The 22,067-nt window shown below is 40.9% G+C and overlaps 1 protein-coding gene across 1 annotated transcript in view; it reads left to right on the top strand.

The window, feature by feature from the left end:
- The window catches only part of LOC132402172 (pappalysin-2-like), a 371,016-nt gene that overhangs the window by 124,004 nt on the left and 224,945 nt on the right, over nucleotides 1–22,067 (top strand). The window contains exon 5 of the mRNA XM_059984850.1: nucleotides 19,406–19,598. Coding sequence (XP_059840833.1) covers nucleotides 19,406–19,598 — 193 coding nt within the window. The remainder of the gene's footprint in view (nucleotides 1–19,405; nucleotides 19,599–22,067) is intronic.

Here is a 22,067-nt window from a genome sequence, read left to right as displayed (position 1 = left end):
ATCACTGGAAAATGATGTTGGAGTGGTAGTAATAGAGACAAGGAAATGTTGGATGAACTGAGTAAGTATTTTGCATCAGCCTTCACTGTGGAACACACTAGCAGTACGGTGGAAGTTCCAAGTGTCAGAGGTCGTGAAGCTAGTGAAGTATCATGACTAGAGAAAAGGTTCTTGGGGAACTGCAAGGTCTGAAGGTAGATGAGACCTGGATCAGATGGTGTACACCCCAAGGTGTACTTCTCTCTAGCATAGCAAATCATGCTGCACAAATTGGATGGGAAATCTGCCACTGTGAGCCAATACTGGATGGATCTGGCATTGGATCAGAATACACTTCCAGTTTTAATGGCAACTTCTGGCATAAAGATGAGGAGGTTAACTATTTAACTTTATTTTTGTAACTTCTTAAAGTTTGAATGTAGTAGTTTGATTCCTAAAAGCAAAATATAACAGAGCTGAGAACTAGCTGAGTTATTTGGCACAGGAGGCCATTTAGCCCATCAGATCATTGCAGCTCCTAGCAGAATTATCCCATCAATCTCATCACCTGTCATCTCTCTATGGCCCTATGACCTATTCTCTCTCGCACGTGCCCCTTTTGTCACTGAGAGGAAATCTGGGAACTTGGGAAAACCAGACAGTTTTGAAGAGAATATGCAGACTCCACAAGGCGAGTCTCTGGGGTAAGGATTAAACCTGGAGCTGAGATATTTTGTTTGTAGGCTGAAATGAATATTTCAACCTGTTAGCTACACTGCCTACTCACTTTATTAAAGAATTCAGTTGCAACCTCATTTTCATTTTTATAGATTTTTTTTGTTCAATATTATACAAGCTTGCTGCCTTGACTGGCTTGTAGTTGATGGCTTTATCCCACTTCTTTTTTAAACAACGGGTGTAACACCAGGGCATCATTATAGGATTATTGATATTTCTGCTGTGATTCTCTGAGTTAGCCCTGACATTTTTATTTGATTCGGGATCAGATTCATTTAGGTCTGCTAGGTTGGGCTAATGCACAAGCACAGGAAATAATTCTGTTTTGCTCATGTCCCTAATCACCTGGTTAACACCAGTGGAAATGGCTAAATGATGCTAATCTAGTGGAGTGTTCTCACCATGTTATGCAAAGTAGGGTCAGTTGAGAAGAAGGGCTTGGATGTAAGAGTGGAAGAAACATTTTGTGATCGCATGGAATTTCTAACAGAAAAAAGAGAAACTGAGTAACGGCCGTCGCTGAGGTCAGCAATTTATTAAAGGTTTACGGACAAAATGCGAGGATTGACAATGTATATCAATTTAAAATAACTCAAAAGAATAGTGGAACACAGAATTAAGTGGGAATAAAGATTATGATGTGTTGTGAGTCTGGAAGGGGATGCATCAGTCAGTAGACTATGATCAACAAGTGTGCCAATTTGTATAAAAGTTACTTTAAATGATTGTTGATTGCTACAGTTACTTAGGAATAAAAGCTCTTGTTTAGACTAGGGCCGGTGATGGGTGAACCTGGTGCCCTAGTGGCAGCATATATCCTTGATAATAAAGCTGATTTTGATTTCACTGTCATCAAATTCCCAGCTTCAAATTCATACCTCATCTGTATTTCCTGGAAAGGTCTGAGTTTGAGATGTTTCTAGAAGTGTAGGGAGACAGGTTTTCCCTGCTTGTGTTGTAGCTGGTGATGGTAATGTACCTGTAAGTTTACTGTGACCCTATGTGGATGAAACAGGAGCTGTTGTCTTTGCGGAACTAACAGATGAAGCAGCCACAACTAAAGCATATGCTTGAGGAAACCCAAGAAACTATGTGGCCTGAAATTATACAGAGCGACAGCAATACATGAAACTTGAGCAAATTTGTCTGATGCACCTCTCATTAATCTCTCATGAAGCTGTTAATTAGGTTAAAGTAAATAGGTACTGGACCATTAAAATAAAGGGAATTTAGGAAGTGCTTTAAATGTTGATGCAATTGCATTTTCAAGCATAAGTATTTACAAGTTCATAAAATGATGTAATATTAAAAAATTGAGGAGCTGCCTAGGAGCAGATGGAACTCTATGAATGGTCAAAGAATAGCAAATGCTCTCTGAATCTTCATTGTGAAATATCTGAGAGACACATATCCTAAGTAGAGTTGAATGTTGAATTAGGAACCAGACTAAATTATTTTGACTGATCCCCAATAAAAATAATTATTGTTTTTATCCTGTACTTATAACACCATTAAAAGAAGCTATTTGGTCCATTGGGTTCATCTTAGCTCCTAGTCAAGAAATCACATTAGTCCTATATTCCGGCTTATTTCCACACAGATCTCGTACGCCCATCAACTCTCCTTTAATTATTTTTGCTATTTATCCGCACTGAGCGATAATCTATTGCTGCATATCTTAGGATATGGAAGGAAACCAAAGTACCTGGTGGAAACTCCCACCATTTAGAGAGAGAATATTCCAGACGTTAGAGGTCTGTGTTAAATGTGGTTCAAAATTTACCACAAGCCTTACATTTTTCTATGTTCTGTTGGGTTGGTGCTCAGATAAAAAGATTATTATATTTCTTGTTTTCTGGAAAACAGTGCTCTTTATGCCAAAAAAACAGAGATCAGTGAATTACCTTTCGAAGATAAAAGCTTGCATCGAGTCATGCATGATAATGAGGCCTTGTACTCTCCAGCCAACGTTCAGGGTCAAATTTGGCACTGCTTTATCTTGAGAGAACCTTAGTATTTCTGCAAGATGTAGAAGTATGTTAAGAGTACCTTCAAGTAACATAGCTGGCTGCAGGAAATCAACACGTGATGATAGACGATTCCCACATCACTTGTGTTAGACTCCAAGCCGCTCGTATAAGAATCAGTCAACTTTACACTAGTTGCTCTCAGATCTATCCAAACTTGATCTCATTCTGTTCTTGCACTTCAAAGATTTTTCTTAAATAAAAAAAAATCAGAATTTGCAAAACTTTGGTGTTCCTTTAAAGCAGCATCTGCAAATCATTGTAGTTGTCATTTCATTTTTACATGCCTTTTTTCTTTTTTTTTTCAAATCCAGTGAAAACTGATTTAACTTTTCCTGTTTGATTCTAATTTCTTCGGAACAGAAAACATTGTAAAAATTATTCTTTGATTCAATTTTTAAACACACAGATTGCTCTCAATGCTCATCTAAACAAACATGAAAATATAAGCATTTAGAAGTTAGGTCATAGGTTATGATAAAGCCAAAATTCCTGTAGGAATTGGCTGAGCCAAGTGAGATGAGAGGCTTATCCAATTGATGTAATTCACTGGAGTTTTCAGAGAGAAGTAGATGAAGATCCATTTCAATGCAAACTATTAAGATTTATAGAACCTTAATTTTTCTTGGATCGAAAGCCATACTGGCAGTATTCAACAAAAGGTGATGTTTCAGGGATAGTCACTTACATGGCTTGCCCTGTTTGTTTTGCGACATCACTCTGTTCTGTTTTTTACTGGTAATGGAGAATATTTCTTGAAGTGTTATATTTGTCGCTAATATTTTAGGATATGGAATGGGAAAGAGATATTCATTAATATCTTTATTTGCAGGGCAATTTATCCCAAGTTATTATTCTTTTTCAATCTTGCCTTGCAAAGTTAGACAATGAGAATATCAGCTTTGCAGTATCATAAATATGAGAGATTCTGCAGATGCTGGAAATCCAAAGCAGCACACACAAAATACTGGAGGAACTTGGCAGGTCAGGCAGCATCTGTGTAAACGAAAAAGCAGCCGACGTTTAGAGCTGAGACCCTTCTTCAGGACCAAAAAGGAAATGGGAATATGCCAGAATAAAAAGGCAGGGGAGGGGAAGGAGGATAGCAAGGTGATAGGTGATGTCAGATGGGTTTGAAAGCTAAAGGGCTGGAGAAGAAGGAATTGGGTAGAAGAGGAGAGTGGACAATAGCCTCTGCAGCCAACACATCATTGTCCACAATTTCTGCCATCCAGAAAGGCACTTCAGTCTTACCACGAAACAGAACTTTACTTCCCTCTCCACTCTTCTTTCTGCCGGGGTCATTCCCTCCATGATTCCCATGTCCATTCATCCCTCCCAACACTTATCCCTGCAAGTGGCCAATGTGCTACACCTGCCTATTCCTCTCTCACCTCCATTCTGGGCCCCAAACAGTCCTTCTACGTGAAGCAACATGATCTGTGAATCTTCTGGAGCCATCTATTGTGTGTGTTGCTTTCAATGCGGCTTCCTCTACGTTGGTAAAATCCCTTCCCCTCCCATCTTCTTCTATTCCCCACTCTGGCCTCTTACCTTTTCTCACTTGCCTACCACCAACCATCCCCCTCCCCTGGGTATCCCATCCTCCTTCCCTATCTCCTGTGGTCCACTCTCCTGTCCTATCAGATTTCTTCTTCTCCGGCCCTTTATTTTCCAATCCACCTGGCTTCACCAATCACCTTTTAGCTAGCTTCCTTTCACTTCCCCCACCTTATTCTAGCATCTTCCCCTTTGCTTTCCATTTGAATTGAATTGGCTTTATTTCTTACATCCTTCACATACATGAGAAGTAAAAATCTTTACGTTGTCTCTGTCCTGAGGAAGGTTCTCAGCCAGAAATGTTGTCTGTTTATTCATTTCCGTAGGTGCTGCCTGACTTGCTGAGTTCCTCCAACACTTTGTCTGTGTTGCATCAGCTCTGCATTACTCACGATTCATTTCGTATTTCCATTTTGATTGGCATTGTGTTTTTATTTGTTTGTGTGCAAGCTATATATTCTGGCTACAGGGAAAGGAGGTCGCTGATACAATGGACAAGCAATGTCACCAACAGCATATTGGTGAGCTTGTATGTCTTATATTTTTCTATCATAGGGAGGTGAGATGAAGCAATTCATAGAAATCTCTGATGAAATGAAGACTGCTGAGATAAGTGATACAGTGTGACATACACAAATTCTTCAGGGCAGTTTCTTATGGCACGAATATACACAAACAAAATCAACTTAAGATCTTATATGTACTGATAAAGCTTGAGGGAGTGTTCTGCACTGTTGTTTTATTGTTGGGTCAATATGTTGTCCTGTGGTTTCCTTTTTGTAATGCAGGTTATAGTTTAACATACACCTTCTGCCTGATTTCATAATCATCTTGCACTTGCAGTCATTCTTATACTTGGTCACGTAGTTAGTGATTTTTGATCATCTCTCAGCTTCATTAATGTTTTTATCACTAGCTTTATTTGGCGTAATGGTGCATTTGAAATTTGCATTGTTTGAATCATTGCCAGAATAACTCAATTCATCTGGATTGTTTGATTTAACATCACAGCCACTACTGTACTGATACCCTTCCTTTCAACGCAAATGGAATTGCACACCAGAATCATAATCAAACAGATATACTGCTCAACTCCTCATGGTGGAGGGAATGACATTCACATATCAACTGGTGTTGGTTCAGTCATCCATAGCTGTTTTAGTTTAGATTATCAGTGTGGGATTTGTTCAAGGATGTCATGCATTGAAGTTCTGGTGTTGTGATAATTAGTTGGCAACATTTGTAGTTATTTCACTACTATGCCTAGTGCAGTTTTAGCCATGAAAAGGGTTTCATTAAATCCTATTAATTTCTGTTTTGCTTGGGCTCTCTGATGCAATGCTGGGTTGAATGCTACCTTTATATTGGGTGGAGTTGCTCTTGCAATCAGCCCTTGTATTCATATGTGGATTAAGACTATGATAAGGTTTGGAGCCAAGTAGCTTTGGCAATGTCTGAAGTTGAGCATGTTATTCGTGAGTAATTGCTGTTTGATGGCACTACTGATGACTCTTTCCATTGCATTACTGACGTTTTGGAGAGAGTAGAAAAGGAAATGATTAACCATGATAAAGGAATTCTGTTGTTAGAGGGGAAATGAAAGAAGACATATTTATCCTATGTTGGAATTGAAGACCATTATTTAGAATTACAGGAGTTTTATTCTGAAATAAATTGTGTTATTATCAGACTTGGGTGCTTGGAAAAGAACACACTTCATTCCCCAGGATGGACTTATTTAAAATTCAAACTCACACACACAAATTGCAAACTGCGAGCAGGGTTCTCAAGTCTCTGAATCCTATTAAAAGCAGTTGCATCTTAGATTCAGTTGGGATTTTGTATTAACCACGCCAATTTCCTCTTCTATTATCAGCTCAGAGGAAAAGTCTTTAAGGATGCTAATTAGCTTGTGTTTGATCAGTCTCAATAGAAAAATAGAAGGGAATTACTAAGGCTTCTGAGAAAATGATCTCTTCTTAACACATAAAGACATGAGATCCTTCAGATGCTGTAAACCCAGAGCAACTTGCACAAAATGTTAGAGGAGCTCAGCAGGTCAGGTAGCATCTAGGAAAAAAAGTTTCGGGTGAGACACTCTTAAGGACTGGAAAGGAAGGGGGAGATGCCAGAATAAGAAGATGTGGTGATAAGTGGAAAAGGCAAAGGGCTAGAGAAGAAGGAATGTGATAGGAGAGCAGAGTGATGGGAGAAAGGAGAGGAGGGAGGATCACCGGGGGGTAATAGGCAGGTGAAGTGAAGAGGGAACAGGCCAGAATTGAGAAATGAAGAAGAGGCAATGGGGATGGGAACAAATTTACTGGAAGTCGGAGAAATTGATGTCCATACCATCAGGTTGGAGGCTACCTAGACAGAATATGAGGTGTTGCTCTTCCAACCTGAGAGTGGCCTCATTGTGGCAGAGAGGAGGCCATGGACTGACATGTTGGAATGAGAAGGGGGATGGGAACTGAAATCATAAATATGAGAAATTCTGTAGATGTTGGAAATCCAAAGCAACACACAAAATTCTACCCTCCTTCCCCTCCACCTCACCAATGTAGAGGAGGCTGCAGCAGGAACACTAGATACAGGAGTTGACCCCAACAAATTTGCTGGTGGTGTTTCCTCACCTGTAAGGACTTTTTGGGGCCCTCAATGGAGGTGAATGGACAGGTGTAGCACTTCTGCTGTTTGCAGGGTTAAGTGCCAGGAGGGAGATTAGTGGGGAGACACACATGGACAAGAGAATCACAAGCAAGTGATCCCTGTGGAAAGGGGAGAGTAGGGTTGAAGTAAAGATGTGTTTGGTGGTGGTGTCCCACTGAAGATGGTGGAAGTTGCAGAGAATGATGTATTGGCTCATGGGGTGGTAGGTGAGGACAAGATTAAGATAGTGGGAAGATGGGATGAGCACGGATCTCTGAGAAATGGAGGAGATGCGGGTAAGGGGAGAATCAGTGGTGGAGGAAGGAAATCCCATTCTTTGAAGGAGGATGGCATCTCTAATGTCCTGAAAAGGAAAGCCTTATCTTGGGAACAGTTACAGCAGAGGTGAAGGAGTTGAGAAAAGGGAATAGCATCTTTACAGGAGACAGGGTGGAAGGAGGTATAGTCAAGATAACTGTTGGAATTGGTGGTTTTATAAAAAAAATAGCAGTTGTCAATTTGTCTCCAATGATGGAGACAGAGATTGAGAAACGGGAGAGGAGTGTCAGATATGACTGAGGTAAATTTAAGGGCAGGGTAGAAGTTGGAAGGAAAGTAGATGAAATTGACAATCTCAATATATGTGCATGAAACAGCACCAATGCAGTTCTTAATTTAACACAGAAAGAGTTGGAGAACATAACAGGGAAGGCTTGCAACATGGATTGTTCCACATAGCCAAAGTAAAGGCAGGCATAGCTGGGATCCATGGCTACAACCTGAGTTTGGTAAAGTGGGAGGAGCCAAAAGCGAAATTGTTGAGGGTGAGGACCGGTTCTGCCAGGTGGAGGAGAGTGTTGGACAGGAAATGGTCGGATCTGTTGTTAAGAAAGAAGTACACAGCTTTAAGGCCTTCTTGATAGGGGATATAAATGTATAGGGACTGGTAAAAATGAGGCGGTCAGGACCAGGGAATTTGAAGTTGTTGAGGAAACTGAGAGCACGTGAAGTGTGGCGAATCTAGTTGGGAAGGGACTGAACCACAGGGGATAAAATAGTGTCAAGATATGTGGACACAAGTTCGGTAGTGTCAGTACAGGCAGAAACAGTAGTCCTAACCAGAAAAGTTAGATTTGCTAATCTTGAGTAGGAGTTTGAATGAGCAGGGTGGGAACACATAACAACCAGAACTAACGTAAGAAACAATTCCAAAAGAATTAAAGTGAATTGTTGCATTGCATCTGAGAAGGTTAGTTGCGTTAATTTTATCCATAGACAGTTGGGATACGCTATTGTTTCTACCAACTTTGGAGAGAGTTAATGTGGATAATTCAGTTTAGATTTCTAACTGGTTCCAGCAAACTGTTGACGTTCTTGATACGTGGGTGTAATCTCCATTCTGAGGGGCTCTGCTTCATAGACAAGCAAATAGAAACCAAGCTGGAAGACAACAAAGAATGGTAGTAACTCTAAAGATCGTCCCGAATGTGGCCCCAAAGGCGTTCCACCCTGTTCTATATGTGGCTCAGTGCCTTGGCATCTAATATACAGAGAATTATTTTCAAGCCAAGAATGGGCGTGATGACTAGATCATCAAACCAGCAATATGACTGCTCTCCAAATCATTCTAAAATGATGGGAGTGGGGGATAAATAGCTTGATTTGGCTGATTTGTGTAATCAACTCAGTGATTATATTCTTTGGTCCTTGGTTTGATTTATTCATTGGACACACTTGGCATGGATCCCTTGAAGACATTGCCCTCCAATTGTTATTACGCATAATTTTAGTGCTTTATTGCAGTCCTTATATAAAACTCATTTCTGACAATTTAACTGTGGATATCAGGTATGTGCTATTGTCCTTTTCTCCTGATGCTCTGTATCTCAACCTGCTGTGAATTCTACTTGAGCTTGGTGTTGCAAACCACTGTCTTGGCCAGAAACAGAAATAAAGCCTGTCAAATAAATAAATCAGTGGGAAACAAAATATATCTGATTTTATCTAGAGATTTGCAGAGTATCAACTCAGCAAATGAAAATTAATAAAAATGACAGAGGAAATCTGAAATGGATTTCTGAAAGTGATTCCAATGAATGATCTTGCTCTTTCCATAGAAGCTGCCTGACCTGACAAGTGTATTAATGGCATTTTCTGCTTTTGTTAACTCACCATATGTTGACTCTTGAGTACCAAACAGGGGACCAATTTGGAAGGCAGTGCCGGCCAGGGGGTGGCATTTTCGGTGGGACTACTGGAGCTCCCCGCGCCAATCCGATGTCTCGAGTCAGAAATAATGGCCAAGTCCCAACTGCAAGAGGAGCCAGGCAGGTTGCCTGATTATTGCTGCAATACTTCCTAGGATTGATTTGATTCTTGAGATGCCACTGCAGCTTATGGCATCTAACTGAGAGTTCCAGAAGAATCCTAGGGGTATTGGTCCAACCACTACACATTGCTTTCTAATATGATCTTCTTTTGACTGCACCCTGAAATATTATTTCTGAGAAAATTCCACTCTTCAGAATTTGTCTAACATTTATTGCTTTTTAGTATCAATTGATTAAGAAGATGTATTTTCATTTTCTGAAATGCTTAACAAAAGTGAACATTTGAATGGTCTTTATTCAGGTTCATTTATTATCAAAGGAATATATATCCAGGGTATAAAAGTAATAAAAAATTAGCTATTTGCATCAGGTTCACAGTACATTTCATACATCACCAACATTTATAACATAAGCATAAATTAATATAAGTTATACATGAACAACAATTTAAACAGTAATAACATAACAGCATTAGTCCAAGAATTGTGTAGCTAATGTTGAGCCAGAGGCAAATACTAGATTGGCAAATCAGTTATGTGGTTATGGGGTAAGTCATACATTTACGAGGCGGTTATCTGCTGTGGGTTCCCTGGTGATTGCTACTGATTCTGAAATGAGTGTTGAAGCCTTCTGACTCCCAGCCAATTGCAGTGACCATCAGCAAGGCTGAGATGGCAAGTATTGCAGTATGAGGATATATTAAAAACACATACTTCTTATCACAGAAAACTTTTAAACAGGATCCAAACAAATGTAAATTACCACTGTGCTTAAAAGGCTAAAATCCTGTATTCTGTGTTGGCCTTACTTAATAGTAGAAAATTGATGCCATATTCCAACATTGAGCAATGCCATTCTGGGAATAGAGAAAACATTACTAATGTTTTCTTAGAATGACACAATAAAGCTCTAAGAACAACTTTAGTTTTTGGTAAAGAACACTTCATCAAGTAAAGAAAAACCCTTTTCCCTCATCATTTTGTCGATAGGCCATAGTTTTTTTTCTTTATGTCCACTTCTGAAGAGATTGACCACTTCTGGGTACCATAAGTGTTCATATTCTTGTTTGTCGGCTGTGATTTCTTAAGTGTGCGTGTGCGATAGAGGAATAGGCCCTTCACTGCACCACAAACTTGCAGATAATCAAGTTCCTACCTGTACTAATCCTATTTTTGGAGCATTGCCTGAGGCCCTCTAAGCCATAGCTTTTCAAGCATTCTTACTTCTGAAATGATTGGAGAGGACCTGCCTCCACCCCTTTCTCAAGAAGTAGGTTCCAAGATTCATAATCAGCTCTAAATTTCCTGTCCCTCACCGTAAACTCCTGCCCTCTGGTCGTTGACAACTCTGCTAAGGAGAGAGGTTACTGTTTGTCCATTACTTGTAATTTTTTATAGTTTGGTCAGGTATAGCATTTTGAGAAATGCCACACTATTTCACCAGTGGAACTTTACAAGGTGGCCTGGTTCTAGCTTGAGCCTCTGGCTAATGTTAGACTATTAGGTATTATCTATCCCTGTGATATAGAAGCAGTCTAGTCTTTGGTAATACTCATAACTCTATCTGTGATCTGTTAATTGTGTAGCAGATCATAGGAATGTAGGGCCTAGTATTAGGTAGTATGATGCATGAATAAAACCAATAATTCACCTCATTGGCATAAATGCACTACATATAAAAATCTGATACTATGGCCAGTCCTTGACAAGCATTAAACTGAGCCAGTTATTCAGCAGTGCATGATGTACTAAATATATTTGGAGAAGGTATCCAAACAGCAAGTGAAAATGGAACTATTAGTAGGATACATAAAGCCATGAGAAATCACTCGGACCCACATTATAAAAGACAAGAGCTGCATGGAACAAGGCAGATAAAATTACCATGGAGGGAAATAATATGGAGTTGCCTAGAACTTTATTCTATACAAAACTCTATCAGCCCTAGATGCCATGAAGAGACCAAACTGCACTCCGAATCAGGCATAGTAGATTGGAATAAATATCCAGATATTCTTTCGGTTAGTTGGTTATTGTAAATTGGCCTGTAGTTAGACCAGGGTTAAATAGGTGGGTTGTTGGGTAGCATGGCTTGTTGGGCCGGTAGGGCCTATTTTGCACTATAAATCTAAATAAAAAATACACCCAAATCTCCAAAAATCTAATACCCTCAGGATTTTGATGGCATCAGTATAGCAGTTTCCAGATTAGTGTATGTACAGTACTGTGCAAAAGTCTTAACTATATATATAGAGCTAGGGGTGCCTAAGATTTTTGCACGGTACTGAATATTGTTTTTCCATTTACCAAATAACAATGAACACTACTGAGCTAATACAAAGCTGAGTACTCTTATTTCTGTTTCCCAACCACCTTCCTATTTTAACCAGTACTTATTTAAAGTTACAATACTGTGTAAAATTCTTAGGCTTCCTAGCTATATATATGTGCCTAAGACTTTTGCACAGTACTATAACTCCAAATAATACCCTGACACATTTTTAATTCACTTTATTTCATGTTACTGAGAAATAATGTATTTCACAGTGAATCTTGACAGCTTAAATTGATGTTTCCCATTTCCCATTTCTTGCAGTTTCTAATTGTCCCACAATATAGTTTTCCTCTAGGGTACCAGGATCAGTCAGGAGTAGACTACCTGGCCCATCAACGCCAGTCCCTCACTCATCAAGGTCATGGTCAATCTATCTTGCTGCCAGTTTCATTACTGCCCTCATATGCATTGATTTGCCTTTTATTCAACAGATTCGAATACATGTTTCACTCGCACCTGAAATTCATTCAACTTGTACCTTATTCTTCAAAGACGCTTACATTGACCACATAGTCTTGTACTCCGATGTATTAAATACACATTTTTAATTTCTGTTTCTCCGTCCAGTATTTCCCCCTGCCCTCCTCTTCTAGTCCCCACTCTGGCCTCTTGCCTCTTCTCACCTGCCTATCTCCATCCCTGGGTCTTCTCCTTCCCTTCCTCTTATGGTCCACTCTCCTCTCCAATCACATTCCTTCATTTCCAGTCCTTTATCTTTCACACCCACCTAACTTCACCTTTCACCTTCTAGCTAGTCCTCCTTCCCCACCCCACCCTTTTTTTTATTCTGGCATCTTCCCCCTTCTCAGTCCTGGAGAAGGGTCTCAGCCTGAAACATCGACTGTTTGTTCATTTCCATGCATTAGCCCTGAGTGCTGAGTTCCTCCGGCATTTTCTGTACGTCGCTTTGGCCTTACAGCATCTACAGAATTTTTTGTTTCTTATTTCTAGCTAACATAACACCTTAATTTCTCCTCCCTCACTGATGGTGCAAAGGCAGCAGATCTAACTGTTACTTTACTCTTTCACCATTCCCTCCTCAACTTCACTTCTTTTACAAACATTCATAAAACAATACTTTTGTTACAGGATAGATGAAGGCCATGACCTGTTATTGATACATTTTCTCCACTGAACCTTTCCAATGAATTATTTGCTTAATATTTCTGTGACAATCATTTTTGTCCTTTCTGCCAGAACCCTTAACCAGTCTCTTTGATGTACCGTCTGACACAGTGGGAAATTTTCTTTCCATCCCAGAGCTGGTGATGATCCTCCATGAAGAAGAACTCTTCTTCTCCACAACCCTCCTTTTCCTGTGTGTATACTGGTCTGAACATCATATTACATTGCTTTCTCAAATCATTTGCTCACTTTAGCTCAGAAAATAATTCATAAATTAAAACTATGCTAACTCCCAACACCTGATACAGTCACAACAATCTCTTGCCCATTCTCTATGTGTTGTTGGTCCCGAACTGAACTGTAAGGTTTGCAATCTATACCCCCTAATTACGCTCCTGGCACATATCCCTGCAAACGAGACAAATGCTACACCTTGTGTTCACCTCCTCTCTCTCCTCCGTTCAGGGTCCCAAACAGTCCTTCCAGGCGAGGCAACACCTGTAAATCTCTTGGGGTTTTCTGTTGTATCCAGTTCTCCCGATGTGGTCCCCTTTACATTGGTGAGACCTGACATAAATCGGGTTGGGGCCACTTGGTTCAGCACCTCTGCTCCATCTGGCTGAAGTGGAATTTCCTGGTGGCTAACCATCTTAATTCCTGTCTCCATTCCCATTCTAAAATGTCAGTTAATGACCTCCTCTTGTGCCAAGAAGAGGCCACTCTCAGGGTAGCTTCCAACCTGATGGCATGAACGTAGATTTGTCCTGTCAGTAAAAATATGTTTTCCTCTTTTTTTTCTTATTCACCCACTTCCTTCTTCCATTCCCCACTCTGACCTCTTTCCTCTTCTCCTAACCTGCCTGTCACTACCCACCCGCACCCCTCCTCCTTCCTTTTATCCATGCTCCAGTCTCCTCTCCTATTAGATTCCTTCTTCAGTCCATTACCGTCCCCAGCCACCTGGTGTTACCTATCACTTTCTAGCTATCCTTCTTCCCCGTTGTGGTTAGCACAACGGTTTACAGTACCAGTGACCCCGGCTCAGTTCCCCCTGCTGTTTGTAAGGAGTTCGTACCTTCTCCCCATGACTGTGTGGGTTTCCTCCATGTTCTCCAGTTTCTTCCCAGAGTCCAAGGACGTAACAGTTGATAAGTTAATTGTTCATTGTATATTAGGCTAGGGTTAAATCGGAGGCTGCTAGATGGTGCAGCTCAGGAGTCCAGAAAGGCCTATTCTGTGATATATCTCAGTAAATAAATAAATCCACCATAACATCCCAACTCCTGTGCTCAATACTTTGAATTATGAACACCAAGTGCCAACCCTATCTACCTGTGATGCTACTTTCCCAGATCCCTCTATTCTACTGCACTCCACAATGACCGGGTAAGTCCTATCCTAGTCTGTGCTCCCAAAGTGCAGCACCTCACATTTGCCTCTATTAAATTCCATCTGCCAATTTTCAGCTCAATTTACCAGCTGGTCCAGATGCTGCTTCAAGCTTAGATAGCCTTCTTTGCTGTACACTACACCCCCAAATTTGGTGTCAATCACAAATTTGCTGATTCAGTTTACCACATTATTGTCCAGATTGTTGATATAGATGACAAACGTCAATGGACCCAGCACTGATTCCTGCAGCAAGCTACTTATCATAGGCCTTTAGTCAGAGAGGCATCCATCTACTACCCCCCTCTGGCTTCTTCTGCTGAGCCAATGTTGAATCCACTTTGTAACTTCATCATGAATGCCAAGCAACTGAACTTTCCAGACCAGCTGCCCATGTGGGACTTCTTTAATGACCTTGCTAATGTCCATGAGAGCAATATTCATTGCTTTTCCTTCATCAACTATCCTGATAACTTCTGTTATAAACACTGTAAGCTTTGGTGGCCATGACTTATCATGCACATATCCATGTTGACTACCCCTAATCAGGCCCTGCCTAACTGAATAACTTTATATCCTGTTGCTTAGAATTACAAGTTATTTTAGAGCCTTTCTTGAACAACAGAGCAACTTTGTCCATCCTCTAATCCTCCAGCACCTCAACCTTGATAAGGACCTTCTAAAGAACTTCCAGGGTCCCTTCAATTTATAGATTAGCCTGTCCCTACAACATCTGTGGGGACACCTTGTCAGGCCCAGGTAATTTATCTTAATTTTCATCAAGACAGCAAGCACCTTCTTTTCTATAATTCAGATACTTTTGTTTTGCCTCAGTTCTATAGATTCTTCATCTTGAGTAAATACAGATGTAGAAATTCATTTAGAACATCGAATAGTACAGCACATTACAGGCTCTTTGGCCCACAATGTTGTGCTCACCCTCAAACCCTGCCTGACATATAACCCCCCACCTTAAATTCTTCCATATACTTGTCTAGTAGTCTCTTAAACTTCACTAGTGTGTCTACCTCCACCACTGACTCAGGCAGTGCGTTCCACGCACCAACCACTCTGTGAGTGAAAAACCTTCCTCTAATATCCCCCGTGAACTTCCCTCCCCTTAAATTAAAGCCATGTCCTCTTGTACTGAGCAGTGGCGCCCTGGGGAAGAGACGCTGGCTGTCCATTCTGTCTATTCCTCTTAATATCTTGTACACCTCTATCATGTCTCCACTCATCCTCCTTCTCTCCAAAGAGTAAAGCCCTAGCTCCCTAAATCTCTAATCATAATCCATACTCTCTAAACCAGGCAGCATCATGGTAAATCTCCTCTGTACCCTTTCCAATGCTTCCATATCCTTCCTATACTGAGGCGACCAGAACTGGACACAGTACTCCAAGTGTGGCCTAACCAGAGTTTTATAGAGCTGCATCATTACATCGCGTCTCTTAAACTCTATCCCTCAACTTATGAAAGCTAACACCCCATAAGCTTTCTTAAGTACCCTATCTACCTATGAGGCAACTTTCAGGGGTCTGTGGACATTTACCCCCAGATCCCTCTGCTCCTCTACACTACCAAGTATCCAGCCATTTACTTTGTACTCTGGCTTGGAGTTTGTCCTTCCAAAGTGTACCACCTCACACTTCTCCGGGTTGAACTCCATCTGCCACTGCTCAACCCACTTCTGCACCCTATCAATGTCTCTCTGCAATCTTCGACAATCCTCTACACTATCTACAACACCACCAACCCTTGTGTCATCTGCAAACTTGCCAACCCACCCTTCTACCCCCACATCCAGGTAGTTAATAAAAATCATGAAAAGTAGAGGTCCCAGAACAGATCCTTGTGGGACACCTCTAGTCACAACATTTAAGATCTCCCCTATCTCTTGCTGCTCCATGCATAGATGACCATGTTAATCTCCAAGTGGATCATTTTTGTCCCTTGCTATCCTTATGCTCTTGATATATCTGTAGAAGCCTTTTAGATTCTCCTTCACCTTGTCTGTTAGAGCATCTTCATGCCTTTAGTCCTCCTGATTTTCCTCTTGAGTGTTCTTTTGTATTTCTTATACTCCTCAAGTACCTCATTTGTAACTTGCTGCCTATACTTGCTATGAATCTCCTTCTTAACAGGGCCTCGATACTCCTCAAAAACCAAGATCTAAACCCATTAGTCATGCTTTTTATTCTAACAAGAACACACAAACTCTGCATTTTATTTTTTTCAGTTTTGAAGGCCTTCCACTTACCAAACACATTTTTAGCAGAAAACGACCTATCACAATCCATAGCTGTCAGATCCTTTTTGATTCCATCAAAATTGACCTTTCTCTATTGTAAATTTTCATCCTGAGAGCCAGTCCTATCCTACTCCATAATTATCTTGAAACTATGGAATTACGATTATAAGATCCAAAGTGTTTGCCTACATTCACATCTGTCACCTGCCCTGTATTATTTCCAATTAGGAGATCTAGTATCACACTCTCTGTAGTTGGGATATCTATAAATCGATTAAGGAAACTTTCTTGAACACATTTGATAAACCCTATCCCATCCAGTCCTCTTACATTATGGGAGTCCTAGTCAATATGTGGAAAGTTAAAATCACCTGCTATCACAACTTTATGTTTCTTGCAACAATCTGTGACCCCTCCAAAAATTAATATAATCTCATTAACATAGTCATCCCTTTATTATTCCTCAGTTACATCCATTTATCTTCAGTAGACAAGCTCTCCAGTCTATCCAGTCTGAGTGCTGCCGTGCTATTTTCTCTGACTGCCCCTTCCCTTTCAATACTTCCTGTCTATCATGAAGAAAATAACAGAAATCTGGAATATTGAGCTGCCAGTACTGTCCCTCCTGCAACCAAGCTTCACTAATGGTTACATGTATAATTACATGTATTGATCCATTCTCTAAGCTCATCTGTATTACCTACAATCCTCCTTTCATTGAAATAGTTGCACTAATCCTACCATGTTCAACTTCTTGGTTCTTGTATTTGTATGTTGGCTTAACATCTACTCACCCCACAAATACTCCAGAGTCCTGGTGCTCTGGTTTCCATCCCTCTGCACATTGTTTTCTACCACCAAAGCAGCACAGGCAAACCAGTCCATAATGATATTGATTCCCCTCCAATTCAGGTGCAAACTATCCCATTTGTGTGTCCCACCTTCGCTGGAAGAGAGGCCCAATGATCTAAAAATCTGAAGCTCTCCCTCCTGCATCATCACACATTATCTTCCTATTACCTTCCTATTTCTCACCTCACTTGCACGTGGCATAATACTAACAATGCCACTTTGGAGGTCCTGTCCTTTAACTTAGCACCTAACTCCCCAAACTCACTCTGCACAACTTTGACATCCTTCTTGATGATGTCATTGATACCGATGTAAATCACTCTCTGCCTGCTCACCCTCCCTCTTAAGAATGCTACAGACTCAATCCAAGATGACCCTGACCCTGGTACTTGGGAGGCAACATATCATCAGGAAGTTTCGTGCTCATCCACAGAACACCTTGTCTGTTCCCCTAACCAAAGAGTCTCATTTTACTAATGCTCACCCTGATTTATAGAGCCTGATTCAGTGCCAGAGACCTGATTTTCTCTCCAAGTGATATACTTGTTATTGAGGGGATTGGACAGTGGAGTAGCCTGCCTTTTCCCTTTCCTTCTCCTAATGTTACCTACATCCTGCACCTTGATTATAACTACCACCAAGAATCTCCTTTCAGTCAACCCTTCAGCCTCTTGAATGATCCAGAGATCATCCAGCTCCAGTTCCAGTTCCCTAATGTGGTCGGTAAGAAGCTGTAGCTTGATGCACTTCTTTCAGGGACATGTTTCCTGTCTTCCCACATTCCGCAAGAGGAACCCTCCATTGTCCTAACTCTCATTCTCTGCTCTAACAGTGCAATGAGAAAGAAACTTACCAGAAGCTCACGTTAGCCTCCACCTATTCTCTCGAAGCCTTTGGGGCCAAAGTCTTAGTTCTACACCCTTACACTGGCCCACTAACACTCTAGCCACTCCCACAATGGCTGCTTTGCTTAAACCTATCCTCTGTTTATTAGCCTTATGACCCAAACAATCTCAAGCTCCTGACAAGCCCCGCTGACTTTTTAAATCCTGCGCCTACTCACCACAAGTAAAGTCTCACGTGATCTCAAGCTCCACTGAAAGTCCTGAAAGGCCCCTCTCACTTTTTGTTCTGGCATTCTGGTATGGCCTCATGATGGGGATCTTTGATGATATACGTTGCACTCCTGAGACAGCATCTCACGTAAATACTATTGATATGAGGAAGAATGTGCCCATGATGTTTTAGGTTGAGTCCACTGCTCTCTGCAGCTTCTTGCGTTCCTACGCGTTCTTATTGCCGTACTAGACCATGATGCAATGACTCAGAATACTTTCAACAGTACACCTGTAGATGTTTGGTAAAGTGTTCACTGAAGTGTTGAATCTCTTTAACCTTCTAAGAGAGTAAAGATGTTGGCATGCCTTCCCTGTGATTAAATATACATGTTTGGCTCCAGACAGGTTATCTGATATATTAATACCCAGGAATTTAAAGCTGCTACTCTACCGATCCCTCTTTTTGAAGTCAACAATCAGCTCTTTAGAGTTATGGATGTTGTGTGAGAGGTTGTCGCAGCACTATTCAACCTGTACTCTGTCTCATCACCACCAACAACAATGGTATCATCAGCAAAATTATATGTGGAATTGTAGCTAAATTTAGCCACACAGTTATGTGTGAATAGACAGCAGAGCAGAGGGTTAAGCCCTCTAAATAATAGATAACTGTTGGAAAAAGAGGCCAATTCATATATGTGTGGATTAATATGGAAACCAGACTTAAATATGGCTCACAAGTCTACTTTTTTTTTGTTTTAATTGTATTGTCATCAAAGAAGGGTATAATGGTACCAGGTTCTATAAGATTTTCTATAATCAATCATCCAAACTGAGCTGTTAAACTCTAAGGTTTGATTTCTGAAGAATTGATCTGAGTTAGGAGGGCTTTGGAGCATGAGATGGTTGAGAGTGCACCCATGGTTCAGGGAAAGACCAAACATTGTCCAAATCTGTACTCCAAATGATGAACAGAATTTTGTTTTTGAAGCAGGCTGTGTCATTTCCAGATGTCATTTCTGTTTAAGATTTTGTGAATCTTTTATTTTGAATGAAATTACAACAATTATCTCCTAAATATAAATATGCCCATCTTTCTTCCTTTCCTTCTACAGATGATAGCTGCACTAATAACTTTACACCAAACCAAGTGGCCCGTATGCATTGTTACATAGACCTGGTGTATCAAGGCTGGATGTATTCTAAAAAACCTGCACCCATTTCAGTGGCTCCAGAGGTGATTGGACAGACTCCGGACTCTGTAGCTATTCACTGGCTGCCACCAATCAGTGGGATGCTTTATGAAAGGTAAGTCCCTGTGTAAGGTCTAGAATGATCAACTGTACACTTAAAACTAATAATCTCAGCCATAAGCTCAGAATTCAGCCATGGGAGGGAGCAATTTTCCCAAGCCATCAGGTATAAGGGGTTGAAACTGTGATTCCATGCTGCCTAAAACCATCTTAAATTTGAGATTTGCTGAAAATAATGTCCTTAATACATGCTTCCTTGTTACATCACAAGATAATATTATGAAAAAGTACTTAGGTATGCATACTTTTTAAGAGGTTTTGGTCTGTGTTGAATAATTATCTACATGCTAATTGCTTTACAAAAGGTTAAATATCAGGGAGAGAATTAAACCTTTAAAATCAAAAACTGCAACAGATTAGAGAGTAGATTATGGAAGTAATATCCACTCACTGCATCTGTAGCAATGCCACTTATTGTTTAAATTAAACCATTTGCCCTGGACAGGTTGCGAGGGTCAGTAAATGGTGAGTAAATTCTGACAATGTGTGTAAATAATTCTTTAATCTCACACGATGTAACAACCTCTTGGGGAGGTTTCCCTTCGGCAGCTACTTCTAAATGAACCTTCTAAATCACATAGCTCATCACAGGTGTGCATATCAATGCAGGGCAGAACATTCAACGGAGAGAAATTGCAACTTGTTACCACCCGGAGTGACTCGGGTAGAACATATAGTTTCTATTTATGGAAGAATAGATAAGTTGTTCCTGGGTTGGAGAGGAGAGGGGGGCAAGGTGCAACAACATGCTGAGTTAGGGTGGCTAGAAGGGGACATTATGATTGGGTAGCATGAGGAGGCTTCTGTGGAGGGTTTGCACTGATATGCGTCATGAGGAGGCTTGACTGTGTGGGCAAGTTAAAAGAAGCTGATAGTCAAAGGGTGCTATGGTACATTGATAGTGGCTCCCCTGAAGTAGGTCAGAGGTAGAGGGATATTGTCGAGGGCTAGTAGTATAGGAGTGGTGGGTTGTGGTTTGTAGGTTGTTGGAATGTGCAGTGCTGGGAAGATAGTAAGAGGGTAATGTGGTGGGCTGGAAGTGGTTTGGTAGTTGGACTATTCAGGATGGGTTGATAATGAAGGATGATTTGTGGGTTTGTAGTGTGATGACTGATGTAAAATGATAGTCATAGGTGGGTACTGTTGAGTTGGCCTTAAGGCTGTCATTGAGATTTGATATTGGGGCTAATGAGGGAGTTGGTAATGGGAAGGTGGTGAAGGGTTTGGTTGTAGGCAGGATGTTGCACGGGTTGGTGATATACTACCAGGGTTCTATACTAGCGGGGTAGTGGGATACATTCCTAGGGATTGGTGATACTTGGTTACTGTGGAGATTGGGAGCAGGAGTTGTTGATGACCTGGGGCAGAGCTGTGAGAGCTTAGTGGCTTATGTGTTGCAGAGAAATGGAACTGGTTTATTATTGTCAGATGTTCTGAGATACATATCAAATTACACAGTACATTGAGCTAGAACAAGGTAAAACAATAGTAATGGAGAATAAAGTGTAACAGCGACAGTGAAAGTGGTGTGCAGGTAAACAGTTACATCCAAGATGATAAGGTAGGTTGTGAGGTCAGGTGTTCCACTTATCGTACTAGGGAAATATTTTATTTAATATTCTCATACCAGTAGGGTAGAAGCTGTCTTTGCGCCTGTGTTTTCAGGCTTTTGTATCTTCTGCTCGATGGAAGGGGGGGAGAAGAGAGAATGACTAGGGTGTGTGGCATGTTTGGCTGTTTTCCTGATGTAGTGATAAGTAGAGTCCATGGTTCCTGTGACGTGCTGAGCACTGTCTACGGCTCTCCGCAGTTTCTTGTGGACGTTTGCAGGACAATTGCAGTACCAAGCTGTGATCTATCCTGAGGATACTTTCTGCTGCATTGATAAAAATTGGTAAGGGTCAATGGGACCATGCCAAATTTCTTTCACCTCCTGAAGAAGAAGAAACAATTATGAGCAGTGATACGCGATTGGACCAGGACAGGCTAATGGTGATGTTCACTCCTAGGAACTAGAAACTCTTAATCCACTCAAACTCAACATGTGCATAGCCCCCTTCCTGAAGTCAATTACCAGCTCTTTTGTTTTGCTGACGTTGAGAGAAAGGTTGTTTTTATGACACCATGTTACTAAGCTCCCTATTTCCTTCTTATACTCTGACTTGTTGTTATTTGAGATATGGCCCACTGCAGTGGCATCGCCTGAAAAGTTGTAGATGGAGTTAGAGCAGAATCTAACCAGTCAGTCCTAAATGTACAGGAGTAGAATAGATGGAGAGGATGCACCTTTGTGGAACACCAGTGTTTAGAATAATTGTGGTGGAGGTGTTGCTGCCTACCCTTACTGATTGTAGTCTGTTGGTCCAGAAGTAAAGGATCCAGTTTCAGAGGGAGACTTCCAGGGTCTGAAATTTCCTGACGAGTTTGCTAAGGCAGAGCTGTAGTAAATAAACAGTAGTCTGAC

The sequence above is a fragment of the Hypanus sabinus genome, chromosome 11 (assembly GCF_030144855.1).
Source record: "Hypanus sabinus isolate sHypSab1 chromosome 11, sHypSab1.hap1, whole genome shotgun sequence".
Taxonomy (NCBI): Eukaryota; Metazoa; Chordata; class Chondrichthyes; order Myliobatiformes; family Dasyatidae; genus Hypanus; species Hypanus sabinus.
Note: the sequence above shows the minus strand (reverse complement) of the source record. Positions and strands in the feature narration are given on the sequence as shown.